Here is a 16,350-nt window from a genome sequence, read left to right as displayed (position 1 = left end):
TAAAAAACATGAAAACCTTTCAAAAGCTGGAAAAGAATTTTTGGATTGACTAATTTGAAAATGAAAATATATTATATATAACTTTAGGACAAATAGAGGCCGGCTTGGTTGGCGCAATGGTAAAGACGACATAACGGTTCACCACCTACTATTGCGATAGTGGCTGGTTCGAATCCTGTTGGGGTCGTAAATTTACATATATGATTTTTTAATATTTTTGAATATCCTAGGCAAGAGTGTAAAATTCGACAAGGAAAATGATCCCAATCCTACCAGTATCCAGGCTGGGTAAGACCGGATATCTTCTGGGATGATTTATAAGTTGGACCGTGGTTCGGAGGCCATGTTGAACAGTAGGTCCGGTCCAGACAAACCCTCCTTGGTAAAAGTGAGACTTTATAATATATATATATATATATATATATATATATATATATATATATATATATATATATATATATATATATATGAATAGAGGGTATTATATATGAATATGAATATAATTTCCTTGTTTATTTTGAATAATTGCATAGCATTGCCATAAAAATTAATCTTATATATAAAAATGAATCGCAAAATGTGTTGGTAAGCGCATAACTCAACAACGCCTGGACCAATTTGCCCAAATCTTTTTTTAGAATGTTCGTTGAAGTTCAAGGATGGTTTTTACGGCGAGAAAAATTAGAATTATTGCTGGAAAAACCCTAAAAATAGCCCTTTTCTTTTTCCCATACAAATGATTTGTAACTAAAACGTAGTCAATTTGAGCTTTATTGCTATGGTATAAAGTTCATATTAAATTACAAGCACTCACTGTTGTCTAAGCAATGTAGGTGTGTTCCTAACGTCAAAGATCATATCTATCAAAACAATGTGCGTGTGTGCGTTGGAGCACAGAATACATAGTTGGAGGAGTTTAATGTCGCGTTCCGAAACTCGCGTTTCTTTTGTCATTACATAAGTCAAACAAAAATCGCGTTACCAACAGTGTTTTATTATTTTTAATATCCAAATTTTAAATAAATAAAACAATTCGTACGGCTTAAAAGGATTTGAGTTCAAGTCATATCAAATTTAAAAAAAAAAAGTTGTCTGTTACTTAAAGTTTAAAGGATGACTTTTGACAGATGACAGATGAATTGTCAACTGATACACGAAACAAATTCGTATATCGTGTTTTGTGCAGAGTGTTTAGTTAGTTAGTGTTTGTTTAGTTTGTGATTAGTGAAAAAATAATTTATATTTGATATGCCTCCTATAAGACGAAGCAATTTAGGTAGAAGAACCAGAAATCCTATAAACCAAGCTAATTACCGATCTAATCGTACTGCACAAGAACGTGACGACGGAAATGAACGTGAAAGAATTCGGATATCACAAACGCGTGAAGCGCGAGCGCGACATTCAACTAATAATCGCGCAAGTTTGAATCGAGCTGCTTTCAGTTACGATGTGTCAATTGACTACAGTAACTACCAATGTGTTGTTATTGGTTCTATGAACTTGGTTTGCTCACACTGTAAGGCATTAAAATACAAAAACGAAGCCAATGGATTGTGTTGCGCAAATGGTAAAGTGAAATTGATACCAATGGATCCACCACCAGAACAATTGTACTCATTGGTTTCAGGAATAGGAACAGATTCTATACACTTTTTGACACATATCCAACAATATAACAATTGCTTTCAAATGACTTCATTTGGGGCAACAAATGCAGTTCGGGAAAATTTTATGCCAACTTTCAAGGTATGTATTATAGCAGTTACTCATAATTATTTTAGCGAACAAAATTTTCTGTCACCAAAGTTAAGATGTGTTACTAATCTTCAATTTCTTAATCATTACGAAATATATCACTTAGTCATCATATTATATGGTGATTCAGTTTCAGTGACACTTTTATTATATTTTATATTTGATAGATATTAGTTAAAACTAAATATATACTTTTTAAGATCAAATATTATTTAAGTTTGATCACTGACAATCCATTAATTTATACCACACCATAATATTTTTTTTATTTACAGATACAAGGGCAAATATATCACAGAGCAGGTTCACTGTTACCAGTGTCAGATAGCGACAACAAATTCCTGCAAATTTATTTTATGGGCAATTCACCACAAGAAATTGATCTGCGTTGTGCACATAACAATTTAGTAAAGAGGTCTATTGTAGAACAATTACAAACTTTATTTCATCAACACAATCAATTGATTATATTGTTTAAAACTGCCCTGGATCTGATGCCATCCAATAATCACAAAATTGTAATCAGAGCTGATAAAACACCTGCAGGTCAACATACAAGACGTTTTAATGCACCAACTATTGATGAAGTTGCTATCGTTATAGTTGGAGAAAATTTGGAATCCCATGATATTGTTTTACATCGTCGGAATGATCAATTACAACGTATAAAGGAAACACACCGCTCATATGATGCACTGCAATATCCCATTATATTTTGGCAAGGTGAAGATGGCTACGATTTATCAATAAAAATGATAAATCCCATTACAGTCACTATATTATGTATTTGAATGTTATTAAAACAAAATCTGTTTACAGGTTCTGAAACCAACAAAAAAGTCAGTTCAATGAACTATTATTCATACCGCCTAATGATTCGGGAAAATGAAGATAATCACATATTGAAATGTCGGCGATTATATCACAAATATGTTGTTGACATGTATGTTAAAATTGAAACGGAGAGATTAACATTCATCAGGTTGAATCAAACCAAACTCCGATCTGAAGAGTATATTCACCTTCGAGATGCGATTAATACTGATGGAAATGCACAGAATGTCGGTCGGATGACTATTCTTCCAGCAACATACATCGGAAGCCCTCGGCATATGCACGAATATGCTCAAGATGCCATGTCGTATGTTCGTCATTATGGTACAGCAGATTTGTTCATCACATTTACATGCAATCCGCAATGGATAGAAATTAAGCAGGAGTTATTCCCTGGGCAATCACCCATTGATCGTCATGATATTACAGCCAGAGTCTTTAGACAAAAGTTGAAATCTTTAATGAATTTCATCGTAAAACATAATGTGTTTGGTGAGACACGCTGCTGGATGTATTCTGTGGAGTGGCAGAAACGAGGATTGCCACATGCACACATTTTGATTTGGTTGGTTGAAAAGATAAGGCCAAATGAAGTTGATGCAGTGATATCAGCTGAAATCCCTAATGTACAAGTAGATCCTGGATTGCATGAGGTAGTTATCAAAAACATGATACATGGTCCCTGTGGAACTCTTAATCAAAATTCACCGTGTATGATGGATGGTAAATGTTCAAAACGATATCCACGGACATTAATATCGGAAACAAATACTGCTAATGACGGTTATCCATTGTATCGTCGCAGATCGACAGCAGACAATGGAAAATCAACAATTGTCAAATTAAATCAACAAGATATTGAAATAGATAATCGTTGGATTGTTCCATATTCACCCATTTTATCAAAGACGTTCAAAGCACACATCAACGTTGTATCTTGCCATTCAGTGAAATCGATTAAATACATTTGCAAATATGTAACCAAAGGGAGTGATGTGGCTGTGATTGGAATTGGTGCAGAGAATTCTAATGATGAAGTTACCCAATACCAAATGGGCCGCTATGTCAGTAGTAATGAAGCAGTTTGGCGAATATTTTCTTTTCCTATTCATGAGAGACACCCTTCTGTTGTTCATTTAGCTGTGCATTTAGAAAATGGACAAAGAGTGTATTTTACAGCACAGAACGCAGTACAAAGAGCTGCTCAGCCACCATCTACTACATTAACCAGTTTTTTTGAGACATGCCAAAACGATGATTTCGCACAAACATTGCTATATTCTGAAATGCCAAAATATTATACCTGGAATCAATCCTCAAGGAGATTTATACGACGGAAACAAGGAAAACCAGTTCCAGGATATACAGATGTATATTCCACCGATGCGATTGGCCGGATTTATTCAGTACATCCAAGCAATGATGAATGTTTTTATTTACGACTGCTATTAGTCAATGTACGTGGCCCAACATCATTCCAACAGTTACGAACTGTTGATGGTGAATTGTGTGGATCCTACAGAGAAGCCTGTCAACGTTTGCAATTGCTTGAAAATGACGCTCATTGGGATCAAACTCTCAATGATGCTGTAATATCATCACACGCTCATCAAATACGAACATTTTTTTCTATAATCATATCTACATGCTTCCCATCAAACCCAATTGATTTGTGGATGAAGTACAAAGATTATATGTGTGATGATATTTTGTATCAAATACGGAATAGAATGGGAAATCCAAATATACAAATCAGTGAAGAAATTTACAATGAAGCATTGATTTCAATTGAGGACACGTGCTTGATAATGTCAAACAAACTATTAATTCAATTAGGCCTGACCGCGCCCAATCGTCCAATGCATGACGCTTTTAACCAAGAGTTGCATCGAGAAAGACTGTATGATCTCAACGCCTTGAAAGAATTAATTCAAACAAATCTTCCACTGTTAAATGAACAACAGAAGTATGTATTTGAAACTCTTATGAAAGTAACAAATGATGAAACTGGAGGGATTTACTTCTTAGATGCACCTGGTGGTACAGGAAAAACTTTTTTGATTTCATTAATATTAGCAACAATTCGCTCACAAAATAAAATTGCACTTGCACTCGCTTCGTCGGGAATCGCAGCAACTTTGCTTGAAGGTGGTCGAACAGCCCATTCAGCACTAAAATTGCCATTAAATATGCAAAGCAATGAAACTCCAACCTGCAACGTTTCGAAGAACTCTGCAATGGCAAAGGTTTTGCAGCAATGTAAATTGATTGTTTGGGATGAATGCACGATGGCACATAAAAAATCTTTGGAGGCTTTAGACAGAACCTTAAAGATCTACGTAGCAATAATAACCGATTTGGTGGTGCAATGATTTTATTAGCAGGAGATTTTCGTCAAACATTGCCAGTGATTCCACGATCAACGCCAGCTGATGAACTCAATGCATGTCTAAAGTCCTCCAATTTGTGGAAACATGTCAAAGTACTTCATTTAAGCAAGAATATGCATGTCGAGTTGCAAAATGACCAATCTGGAAACATATTCTCTAAACAACTCATTGACATTGGTAATGGCAAATTTCCTATAGACATGTTGACTGGCTGCATTAACTTTCCTCAAAGTTTTTGTCAGTTAACTCGATCAAAAGATGAACTTATTCAGAAGGTGTTTCCAGATGTTTCTCAAAATTACAGAAACCATGATTGGTTGAGCGAACGAGCTATACTGGCTGCAAAAAACATAGATGTAAATGAATTAAATTTCAAAATTCAAGAACAAATTACAGGCGAATTGAGGATATATAAATCAGTTGATTCGGCTACTAATCAAGATGATGTAGTCAACTATCCACCGGAATTTTTAAACTCGCTGGATTTGCCAGGATTGCCACCTCACAATCTTCAATTAAAGGTTGGATCGGTGGTTATAATGTTGCGAAATATCAACCAACCGCGTCTTTGCAACGGTACACGGTTAGCGATAAAAAAATTACTAAACAATGTGATAGAAGCAACTATACTCAAAGGAAAGTATAAAGGAGAAGATGTTCTCATACCGCGCATCCCAATGATTCCGACTGACGTGCCATTTGAGTTTAAACGACTACAGTTTCCAGTGCGGCTTGCTTTTGCTATGACTATAAACAAGTCCCAGGGGCAATCATTAAGTGTTTGTGGTATTAATCTAGAAAACCCATGTTTCTCACATGGTCAATTGTATGTTGCCTGTTCCCGTGTTGGAAAACCATCAGATTTGTTTATCTATGCGCCAGGTAATCAAACAAAAAACATCGTATACCACAAAGCACTACAATGATAATAATAATAATAATTATGATTCACATGATTAACAATAAAGCGATTACTTACTTTTCAATCCTTATATATGTTTTATTTAATTATTTTTTATTCACAACGCCCTATCACCAGGGTGATGGTTCTGTTCAGGAGAATTTTTTAAAATACGTAGGCACAAAAACTGCCACATTACAAATCTTTTTGACAGGATGAAGTCTGTCGGGTCAGCTAGTATCCAATATAAATTGGTTTTACATTTTGTTTAATAAGCAGAAAACTTCAGTTCGAAAACTCAAATAAAAAGAATTTAATTTTTTTAACAATTTGAAGGTAATTATTTAAAAGAAGTGCGATCTATCTGGCTGTGGCGGCTGTGTTTTTACCTTAATATCTAAGTCTATTGTGGGGCCTATATCAGCCAAAATATGATAAAGAAACGTCTATATTAACATATTTTTACCATCAAAATATCGTAGTATTCACCGAATCTAGCAACATGTGGTTTCAATCTATTCAGGAAACTGTCTGTGTCGAAAAAACGGCATGCTAACGTAATTGATCCCTTTTTCTAATATTTCCACTTCGAGTACTTTGCAATGTGGATGTTTTATACTCGCTAATCTCCATATGCGTACTATTTTCTTTGTGTTTTTTGTAATTTGAGCGAAGAAAATAGTAATTCTTCTTGCCGTCGCATCACTAATGCTCAATATTACATGATATATTTTCAATATATAGGTTTATATGCTTAATATATTGTTGCAGTCGTTTTATAAATGATTGCGCCAACGGAAACCCATTCAAGATCTATGATTAACATTTAACATTAACAATTTATGATTAACATTTACGAATTACATACAGCGTGATGTATATTTAAGTGAGTAAAATGCCCAATTTTGTGCTCATCAAGTGCAATTTTTGTTAAATGTTCCTTTTGGCCTTTAATCACAAAAATAACATGGTGAAATAACCAGATATATGGTAACGAGTATACCAGTGAAATAACGTACCTGAAATGATTGAAATCAGGTGAATTGTGTGTAGAAGACAAAATGTATCTCAGCGCAGTGAAAACTTTGAAGACTTGGAGAAGATGCTAGGCGAAGTTTGTTGCCAAACTCAGCTAGAAATTGCTCACTTACTAGAGGTCAACAAAAATCTATTAGCACAGCATCTGTCGTATTTTCCAAATATTACTTTTTTGACTTATCATATATATCTATTCCGGTCACTAGTAGAAGGTCTGCAAAAGCAGTCAGCAGACATAGCAGCAATTTAACTATATTGAAGTTACCCGAAAGAGGGACCACTGTTGCGGATAGCATTGGGCAATATTTTCTCAGGTAAATGTGCAATAGTTTTTGTGTAATCAGATTTTAAACACAAAGGCAGTTTCCAATTTGCACTTTTAATGTTATTCACTAGATAATGAAGCAGTTAAACTATAATAACACTAGATCTCAGAAAAGAATGACGCAAAATTTCCCCCTCACGCGGTATATTTTCCAAACTTGGCCCTATCTGACTACCGGTTGTCCTTTTTAGTACGACTGTTTAAAACATTAGACGATGTGTGTTTATCGATGGCAAAACGCTCTAAAACATTTCTTTGCTTGACTTCTTGATTCATTTTTATTTTCATAAAATAATGGACAACATTTCTATAATAAAATTCTAGTTTTTATTTAAAACAGATTTGCAGAAAAATATGTTAAAATCATATTATATTATTAATTATTAAGTTATACGCATAACTGTTAATTAAGTTATCGGTATCTGAAGGTAAAGTCATACAGAATTCCTTAATTCTAGTGATATAATGTCCTGAATAGAGTATAATCTCTCCAGTACGTGAACTTCTGATTTACCGCAATTCCACTTAAATAATCTCGTGGCTTCTGTGCAATTGGGCTTTATGAAACGGCAATAAGGACTGAAAAGGTCCTTCATAAGACGGCGTATCCTCAAATTTTAGAAGTAGGGTCTGTAATGATATACGTTTCTGGGATGCTATTTACGTTGACGATTCTAATTTCGTGAAGCCTGGGACTTTTGACATAAATAATTTTATGTTGACGAAGTATTTATTAAAATAGTTAAGGCGCTTTAATGTATATATATATATATATATATATATATATATATATATATATATATATATATATATATATATATATATATATATTGAGGATGTTTGTACGAATATTTTATTGCAGCATATTTAGGGGATAATTCTTTTATATATTTTATATCCGTATGATCTAAAAAAGTTTCATGCGTTCAACATTTATATGTATATTAGGTTTTGAAACAACTATATTTAAGTTTATTTTCATTGGAACGTCGATTAACTAAAAAAAAAGAGATCTTGGTTATCTTCTAACCAATGGAAGCAATATTTTGACTGAAATATTAAGTTTGAGAAAGCTATGAGCACCATGGGTACCGCATTCAACAATGGGATATATTCGGATGTAATTTAAAACTTCAGGTAGTACAACGTTGGGCAAAAGTCCCGATACCATTTTGCCTATAGCTTTGCTCAAAGAAAAGATAAGTAAGTTTGGTTTTCATAAAAAGTTTATTTGATCTTTATATATATTTTTTCATTATGATTGAAAATTTATATCGGCTAAACCGTGACCGCGATTCGCTATGCAACCTTTGGTTCTTTTTAAGGAATTTTTCATGACATCCTGCAACATCTGACATTATATTTCTTCACTTTCGTGACGAATATAGCCTTTAACATGTTGAATAATTTGGTGCTTATTCACATAAACTTTTGATTTTAAACAACCCTATAAGAAAAAATCTGGCGCTGTTAAATCCTGAAATCTGGCTGGCCATGCTAAATCGCCACTTCGAGAAATTAGTCTTTGTGAAAAAACCTCATTCAATAATTGAATTGTTGAACGACCTGTGTGTGCTGTGGCTCCATCTTACTGAAACCTAGTTTCCTGAAACCTCCTCTAGACCGTATTCTTCAATTTCAGGCACAAGAAAATTTCGAATCATGTCTTATATCCCGTTCAGCAATTATGGTAACTGCAACACCTTGGTCATTATTAAAAAAAATAGGGACCAATGATGTTTTCAGCATGAATACATCTAGACTACACCATAGAATAGCTTTTCGTGGATGCAATGATGTTTCATGAATTAATTGGGTATTCTGTGTTCCCCAAAATCGACTGTTCTGATTATTTACGTGGCCACTGAGAAGAAACTGGGCTTCATCGCTCATTATCAATTTAGAGGAAAATCTTCAATTTCACCAGGCAGCCTTAGGATTGTATTACTGTACACAACCCGTTTATCAGTGAAGGTTCTTATCTTTTAGAAAACAGACCAACATAGAGGTATTTTGCAATGCTTGAATGTTTCTTACTTGGAATACTTTGTGGCTAGGGGTGGTTGAGTACCTTTAATCCACCTTTTGTGACCTTACAGTTTCAGTTGTGAAACTTTTGCCCTCCACTTAACTACACTAAGAAACGCTTAGAGTAAATGCAGAACCATTGCAAATCCATTTTTTTTTGTTCTGGTCTAAAAACCAGGCGGTGGAATGCATGACGCATACCTGGTCGCGGAGACTTGCCCTGGAGTGACAAGTTGGACCGGGTTATGTGGGACTGCCTGTGGGCTTACCAATACACTAAACCGAAACCGCCTCACAGTTGACCCCTGTGGATCGCTACTGCTATTGCATTAAATTTGGGGTTATGGCACCCGCTGATCGGGCTGCCATTATTGGGCACAAGGGCCTGGCGATTCTATTGATTCGCGAACCTGAGTTAACACACAACTGGATACTGTTGTGTGGGGGCAAAAGTTATGACTGTAGCGACGGATGAGGTCGTTTCAGCCTGGAAAAGGGGAGAGCTTGGCGGTGACGCGGTGCTAAGCTCCCAGCATGTCGACCAGCTCGCGAACAAGTGCGTTTTCAGAGAAATTGAGCTGAGTTGTTGTTTGTGGAATGATTGAGATATGAAGTGCTTGATTACTGGAGTGTCAGTTTCCCTATGAATTTGATTATTTCTGACAAACCATTAAGAGTTTAATATTCTCCTGAGGAGCTTATTTTGGAAAAGCCGTTTGACCTGGTTGGGTGTAACAAACTTGAAGTAGACATTAGATCCGTAGAGGAGTACGGACCGAATTAACATCTTGTAAAATAAGCCTTTGATGGAGATGGGAAGTTTGCTAGAAGGGCAGATCAGAGAAGATAGCAGGTTTGTTATCCCCGAACCTTTTTGGATTACTTTCTGGATTTGGGAATGCCAACCGAACCGCCGGTCGGAGTGAAGACCTAGGTACGTGACGTATTGCAAATCCAACGTCAACCTGTCTTGAATGACTTTTCTTGATAATTAATATGAATCCGGATAATTGAATGAATTTAAACGAGAACAGCCTTATTATCTCCCCGGAATCCTACATGCTGCGCCAATTATAAAATGGAAAAGGATTTTAAATAAAAAATAAACTAGTATTTTACTTAAAAAAGATTGTTTTATGTTATGGAAAGAAGAGACGACTTATTGAACAGTGAAACAAAGTTACTAAATAGATCAAAACGTACATTCAAGCAGTTATTATATAACATAAATACTACTAATGACTTTACAATTGACCATTAAACTAATATCTTTGACTTTACCCATTTCCCGACTAACGGGTACGGTTTTTTGATTTTGTAATTGACCTTAATTTTGAATAATGCCTCTCATTCTCCAATTATTGATTCAAACGTACCAATTTCAACTTAAAATGATCTCTTATAGTCTAATATTTAGTTCAGTTTGAGAATTCCTTTCGTGTTCTTTTGGCATTTTTGACAATTTATTTAAAAACAGTCAACATATTTTTCTAAAAGCAAGCTAACAAAATTACATTATAAAAAGAAAAATACGCGATACTTATACAAAATTACAAATATTTGAAGGTTTGTTCTTAGCAGATGTTAAATGTGAACGTTAACATTTTATTAGAGACTTTTTACTTGATTTGTTGAATCTATGTCTGGCTCTACTTAGAAAAAAAAAACGAAACCAATGTAAGATTACGAATATTGCATATAACATATTCTACAGCAAAATAAATTCGTACCATGAACTGTAATTGAACTAAAAATAAAAGAAAAGTATCATGAACAACCTGTAATAAATATTAATAATAATTCTTTTGGTAATAAAAAGTTTAATTACCTCCGGTAATATATAACACGTTTTCCGATCTTCAATCAATATCACTCTCTATGGTTAGATTTATGAAAAATTATTCTCCAATGGCAAACTGTGATATATGATCTGACGCGGCAGGATTAAATTTTTTTCTGGTCATTTTAATTAAAGAGCGCCTCCACTGGCATTCCTGTTGTGGTGGAGGGATAATCAATTAGCGAATATTAAGATGAGGCCAGAAAATAACCACGAGAAAAAAACATTAAGGGCCTCGCTGTTTTTTTTAAGTCAAATTGTTTCCTCAGGATAATGGGTTGGATAATTTAGAGATGAAAAAGAATTATAATTACATAGGCTTATCCTAAAAGTTAGTTAAAATGAGAAAGGCATTTTTTGATATTAATATCTTTAGAGGATTTAGGTTTTATACTCTATATAATTAATAATAATTAATCTAAAGTTGAGGAAAAATATTCCATACCATAATTGTTATTACAAAATCTGCAGGACCGAAATTTTTTTCATTTTCCTTTAATATTCTTGCGTTCATTGTGATCACTGTTTCAATTTAAAAATGCTTTTATTGAGAAGAATTGGTAATATATATGGAGATCAAAATATTTTCATTTCTTCAACTTTTTTCCATCGTTCTGGCAACATGGGGATACCGTGTCGAAAGAACGAAGTTGGTTTTTACTGTGTACCATTCAAACCATGCTGCCTCGACTTGAACAAGTTGTAATCAGAAAGCATTATGACCGGTAGGTATCATGAGTGCAGCAGAACTTCCTACTGGAGCTTCAACACATCTGTCCTTCACAACTCTAATGGCTATTAATATTCCGCTTCGGTGTCGATGTGTATGGCGCTCCTGAAATATCTCATAAATTTTGCTCTTGGTATTGTCACACTAGATTCTCCTTTCATCGCCAGTTACAATATGCTACATACTACATACTGTAGTAAGCGATGAAACCGCCACTAATTTCACCCTTTCAATGCAGATTTCTTTGGGATATGACCACAAAATATTGAGAATTTAGAAAGGTATTTTAAATAGGTGCATGGAAAACAATGTTTTAGTTTGTTCATTTACAGCTATGTGGCTCGATGTATAAATTTAGTAGCAAAGTTGAAATTTGACACTTTCTGCTTTCAGAAGGCTGTTCTAGAAAATAAGGCGTAGAGTACCAAATTTGGTCCAAAAATCAAAAAGTTACAGTATATTTTGGAGTTTTGGTAATTATATGTTATACTTCCTATAGAAACAATTCGATTTATATACAGAGAATTTCGGTTTATTTTTTTTCGACAAAGCTTCTGTTGAAAACTGAAAAGCTTCTGTCGAATTGGAGCATTTTTACCATGGCTGAGAAAGCTAACTTATAAACTTACGTGTTAAATATTCTTATTTTGTTAACAGCGTTTTTATGGTTCCTTTTTAGTTAAAGTGATTAATTTAAATCTGAAGAAATTTCAGATGTTGCGTACCAGGATGTAGTACCGTTTCAAATACTCTATGTCAGAAATGGATTTTAGCAATAAATAATGAAAAACTGATGGGAATCTCTTCCGAGGTCTTAAATAAGAGCAAAAATGTTTGTAGTGTACATTTTAAATAGCAGTCTATTCAATATATTATATCAGCAAATGCCTGCATTTTTCAACACGATAAACAATCAATAATTTATTAAACATATTAACAATAATAGTTTATTAAACTTTGTAAATTTAAAAGTATAAGTTTTGTGTTAAATCTTTAATATTAAGTTTTAATGCATTGTTAGTACAATATTTTGTCATTAAACATAGAACATTTTAAGGATTTTTTAAATAATATTTGCAATGTAAATTTTGCATATATTTAAATAAAATGTTAAACTTTTATTATCTTTTTATTTTTCCTATTTTTATTATTGTTATTATCATTAAGAAAATATTGTCAGTCGTGCCCTCTGGTGGCAAATGAACTGGTTCACAGGTAATACATGGGAAATACACTTCTAATTCCTCTGTGTTTGTGGATATGACGGAGAAGTTCGGTCATAATATTTTTTCAAACCAAACAACAAAAGCAATGTTAAAATATTTAACAACTCAATAATACCAAATGAATAACAGTTATTATATAGGGAACTAATATTAAAACCATCGAACAGTTAGGTTCCACTGTCCCTACTGAATGTCATTCAACATTTCTTAAAATTAATAAATGCTTGAATAAATGCCTTCACAATAATACACCATTCGTCCTTTCCATAGTTCGTTCCAGCTGTCAGAGAGCTATCTTTAGGAACACAGTCATAACAAGACTTCACAGTAATATTTTTATCTAATTGAAACATGTGTCCATATTCGGCGGCTTTCTAGTGAATAGAAATATTGAGATACAGTATGTAAGTGTGACATCCAGTAACAATTTTACTTATAATTTAATATCTTCCAGCATTCAATGTATCGAAATTGTTGGCAAATTCTTATAAGTTTAGCTTTTTGCAAATCTACCGGATGGATGGATACCTATAATATTTCCTGAAATCCAAACATTTTGTGCAATATTGATCTGATTTTGCCAATATTTCGTTTGAATGTCATCATCAAAATACAAGACCAAAGACTGTATACTCTATACAACCTAAATGCTATAAGTATATTTATATCACTTTAAGCAATCTAGCTAATAATGCGATAACTATTCGAAAGTTTTTTGATGACATACTTATTTCTCAAATATTGGTACCAACTACTTGTTTTAGGTGGTTAATTAGATTCGAATAATTTATTTTGAATAATTCTACAATGGTTCGCGTATTTTTGATAACATAGAAATATATTAATATTAGGCATTTCCTGCTCTAGCTCTAATCTTACAACCTTTTGGGTATTCCTTGATTTAATTTTTACCGAGTGATTAAAATTAAATTAAATTAGAAATTAGTCCGTTTTATTTGTCGAGGAATATAAAGTTATTCAACGTAACCAAAATCAATGGGCTTAAACCCAACACAATGTGGTCCAGTAAAGCCACCAAATAATTCTGCAATAATATCGTAAATATTAAAATCTATATTCATTCTTGAATTAACCTCAATAAGCATTGTACATTTTCTACTGCAACTTAGAGATACACTGCATTAATTGCGAACTATTCCATAGAACCTTGGCGTCTCTAAGATTTTCAGTAATCGCATCTATAAATTATAATCAAAGCATTAATTTGCTTTATATTCAATATTTTTTAAAGGTATTCATACTTATTCAATTATCGAATTGTTAGTTGCAGTGGCCAGAGTGATGGGAAGGTCATCCTACTGTTGCTAGAGTTGCGAGTTCGATTCGCAGGACATGGTTATAAATGTATGTTTGTGAAGTACGTAGGCGAGAGTGTAAAATCCAATAAAGAAAATATAGCCCAGTCGCGTCAGCAACTAGGCGAGGTAAGATTAGGTATCTATCCAAAGCGTATATATTGAAAAATGGTCTCTAAGTAGGTCACTCACCAATCACCATGTATTGATAAAAAGACCATATCTAAAATATTACACAAAACGTTAACGCCTTTGATAACTTTTTTGCAAAATCATAACCAATTGGCCCAGTTATTCAACATTGATTCAAATAGATTACAAAACAACAACTACTTTATTATCATTAAATTAGGCAAAGTATTATATGTAACGTACTTAGAAGATACAATGTACCAACTATTAATGAAGTTGCAATTGTTATGAATGGCGATCCATTTAAACGTCGAGATATACGTATATAATGCGGAGATAACACTATGCCGATGATACGTTGCTTGGCAAAATCCATTGATACTTTGGAACGGAGAATATTAATATCAGTTAACGCATCTTTTACGAAGTTCTACGATCCATGCCGATCAAGATAATAACATAATGATGCCAGCTATTTCATCAACACATTGTTGATATGTATATGAAAATTGAAAATAAGCTATTACGATACATTAAGTTTAATTAAGGGAAGCTTCGTACTGATGACTATATATATATGAGTAATCTAAAGCTATCATGAATAACGTGATGGAACAACTGATGTCGACAAAAGAGGTACCGCATAAATTATTCAATTATCATATTGTCGTCATGTGTAAGAATATATTCCAGACTAGAATGAAATTATAATTTTGTTGTTGCCAGGTCCAAACACCAATGCATCGTCATGATATCAGAGTATATGTGTTCAAGCAGTAAAAAGTAAATTCATAAATCTATCCGAAAATGAATCGACAATTGCATAACCTCAAGAAATTTGTTCATATTGAATTCAGTATTTAGACAAAATGGCGAAATATTAATTAGCCACTAATTATACTTTTCATAACAGGTAACTCTTCTTAACAAAACATTATTAAGCAGTTTTAACAACGAAAAGTTTTGATATTGAATTAACTATGAATATTTTGATAATATTATTACATGCACTGTAAATAAATGGTGTAAAAAGCCATAACCTACTTATATTAAATACAAAGGCATTGTTCTGTATACAAATTATGAATAAGATAACGGTCTTTGTTTAGCATTTCTGCTTGGAACATTCTAAAGTTAGTTTAGTTATTGTTCTTGACCTGCATTCTTTGTGCTAAACATTTTTTTAAATTTAAATAAAGGATTAAACTTTACATTCTCTGTTTTCAGCTCAACAGGCGTGAAATAAGCAAGGGTCCTTGAATGAAGACTGCGTGCAAAAATAATGAAGAGCTTATTTTATCAAAGAAATTCGCTACATGGAGCGTTTAATAACAACAATAAATTTATATGAGGTGAACAAAATATAATTAAACAACTTATAATTACATCTAAAAGCGTTGCGGTGTCAACCGTAAATTACCGAGACTCTACAGATTGTTAATTAAATTTAACCATGACGTTGTCTGTTCCAGGAACTTGGATTTGTTGATTAGAACAGACAAATTAACCATCAAGAGACAAGTATTTGTATTAAGTAATCTGATTGGTGATTATTTTTCCACAGTATTACAAATTTTATCTCTTTGCATTAGAAGATATATTTATATATTCATTATAAAAATATGTTGATGAAAAATCGATTAAACAATCAGTTTTTCAAAAGAATAATGTAATTTGAGTTTAATAATATACTTTTATTCTCTATATATTATTATATTATATAAACATTATAATAATTACTAGTTTTATAATAAAAAAGCAGCGTAATTTCAACTAATATTTGCAGTCTTGAGCTTTGAGTTTTGAACTAAATCTTATTGATCTATTCAATT

The 16,350-nt window shown here is 33.1% G+C and overlaps 2 protein-coding genes across 2 annotated transcripts in view; one reads left to right on the top strand and one right to left on the bottom strand.

Annotated features, from left to right (window-relative positions):
• The window catches only part of LOC143191255 (uncharacterized), a 182,893-nt gene that overhangs the window by 139,434 nt on the left and 27,109 nt on the right, over positions 1-16,350 (bottom strand). The window lies entirely within an intron of this gene.
• LOC143190849 (uncharacterized) lies at positions 1,190-15,778 on the top strand. The gene is made up of 5 exons (XM_076395417.1): positions 1,190-1,570; positions 1,631-1,749; positions 2,034-2,173; positions 14,356-14,515; positions 15,746-15,778. The coding sequence occupies exons 1-5, from the start codon at positions 1,249-1,251 to the stop codon at positions 15,776-15,778; spliced, it is 774 nt and encodes a 257-aa protein (XP_076251532.1). The 5' UTR covers positions 1,190-1,248.

The sequence above is a fragment of the Rhynchophorus ferrugineus genome, unplaced genomic scaffold (genome assembly GCF_030347505.1).
Source record: "Rhynchophorus ferrugineus isolate W39M unplaced genomic scaffold, kcgeb_rfMv2 rfM2, whole genome shotgun sequence".
Classification (NCBI taxonomy): domain Eukaryota; kingdom Metazoa; phylum Arthropoda; class Insecta; order Coleoptera; family Curculionidae; genus Rhynchophorus; species Rhynchophorus ferrugineus.
Note: the sequence above shows the minus strand (reverse complement) of the source record. Positions and strands in the feature narration are given on the sequence as shown.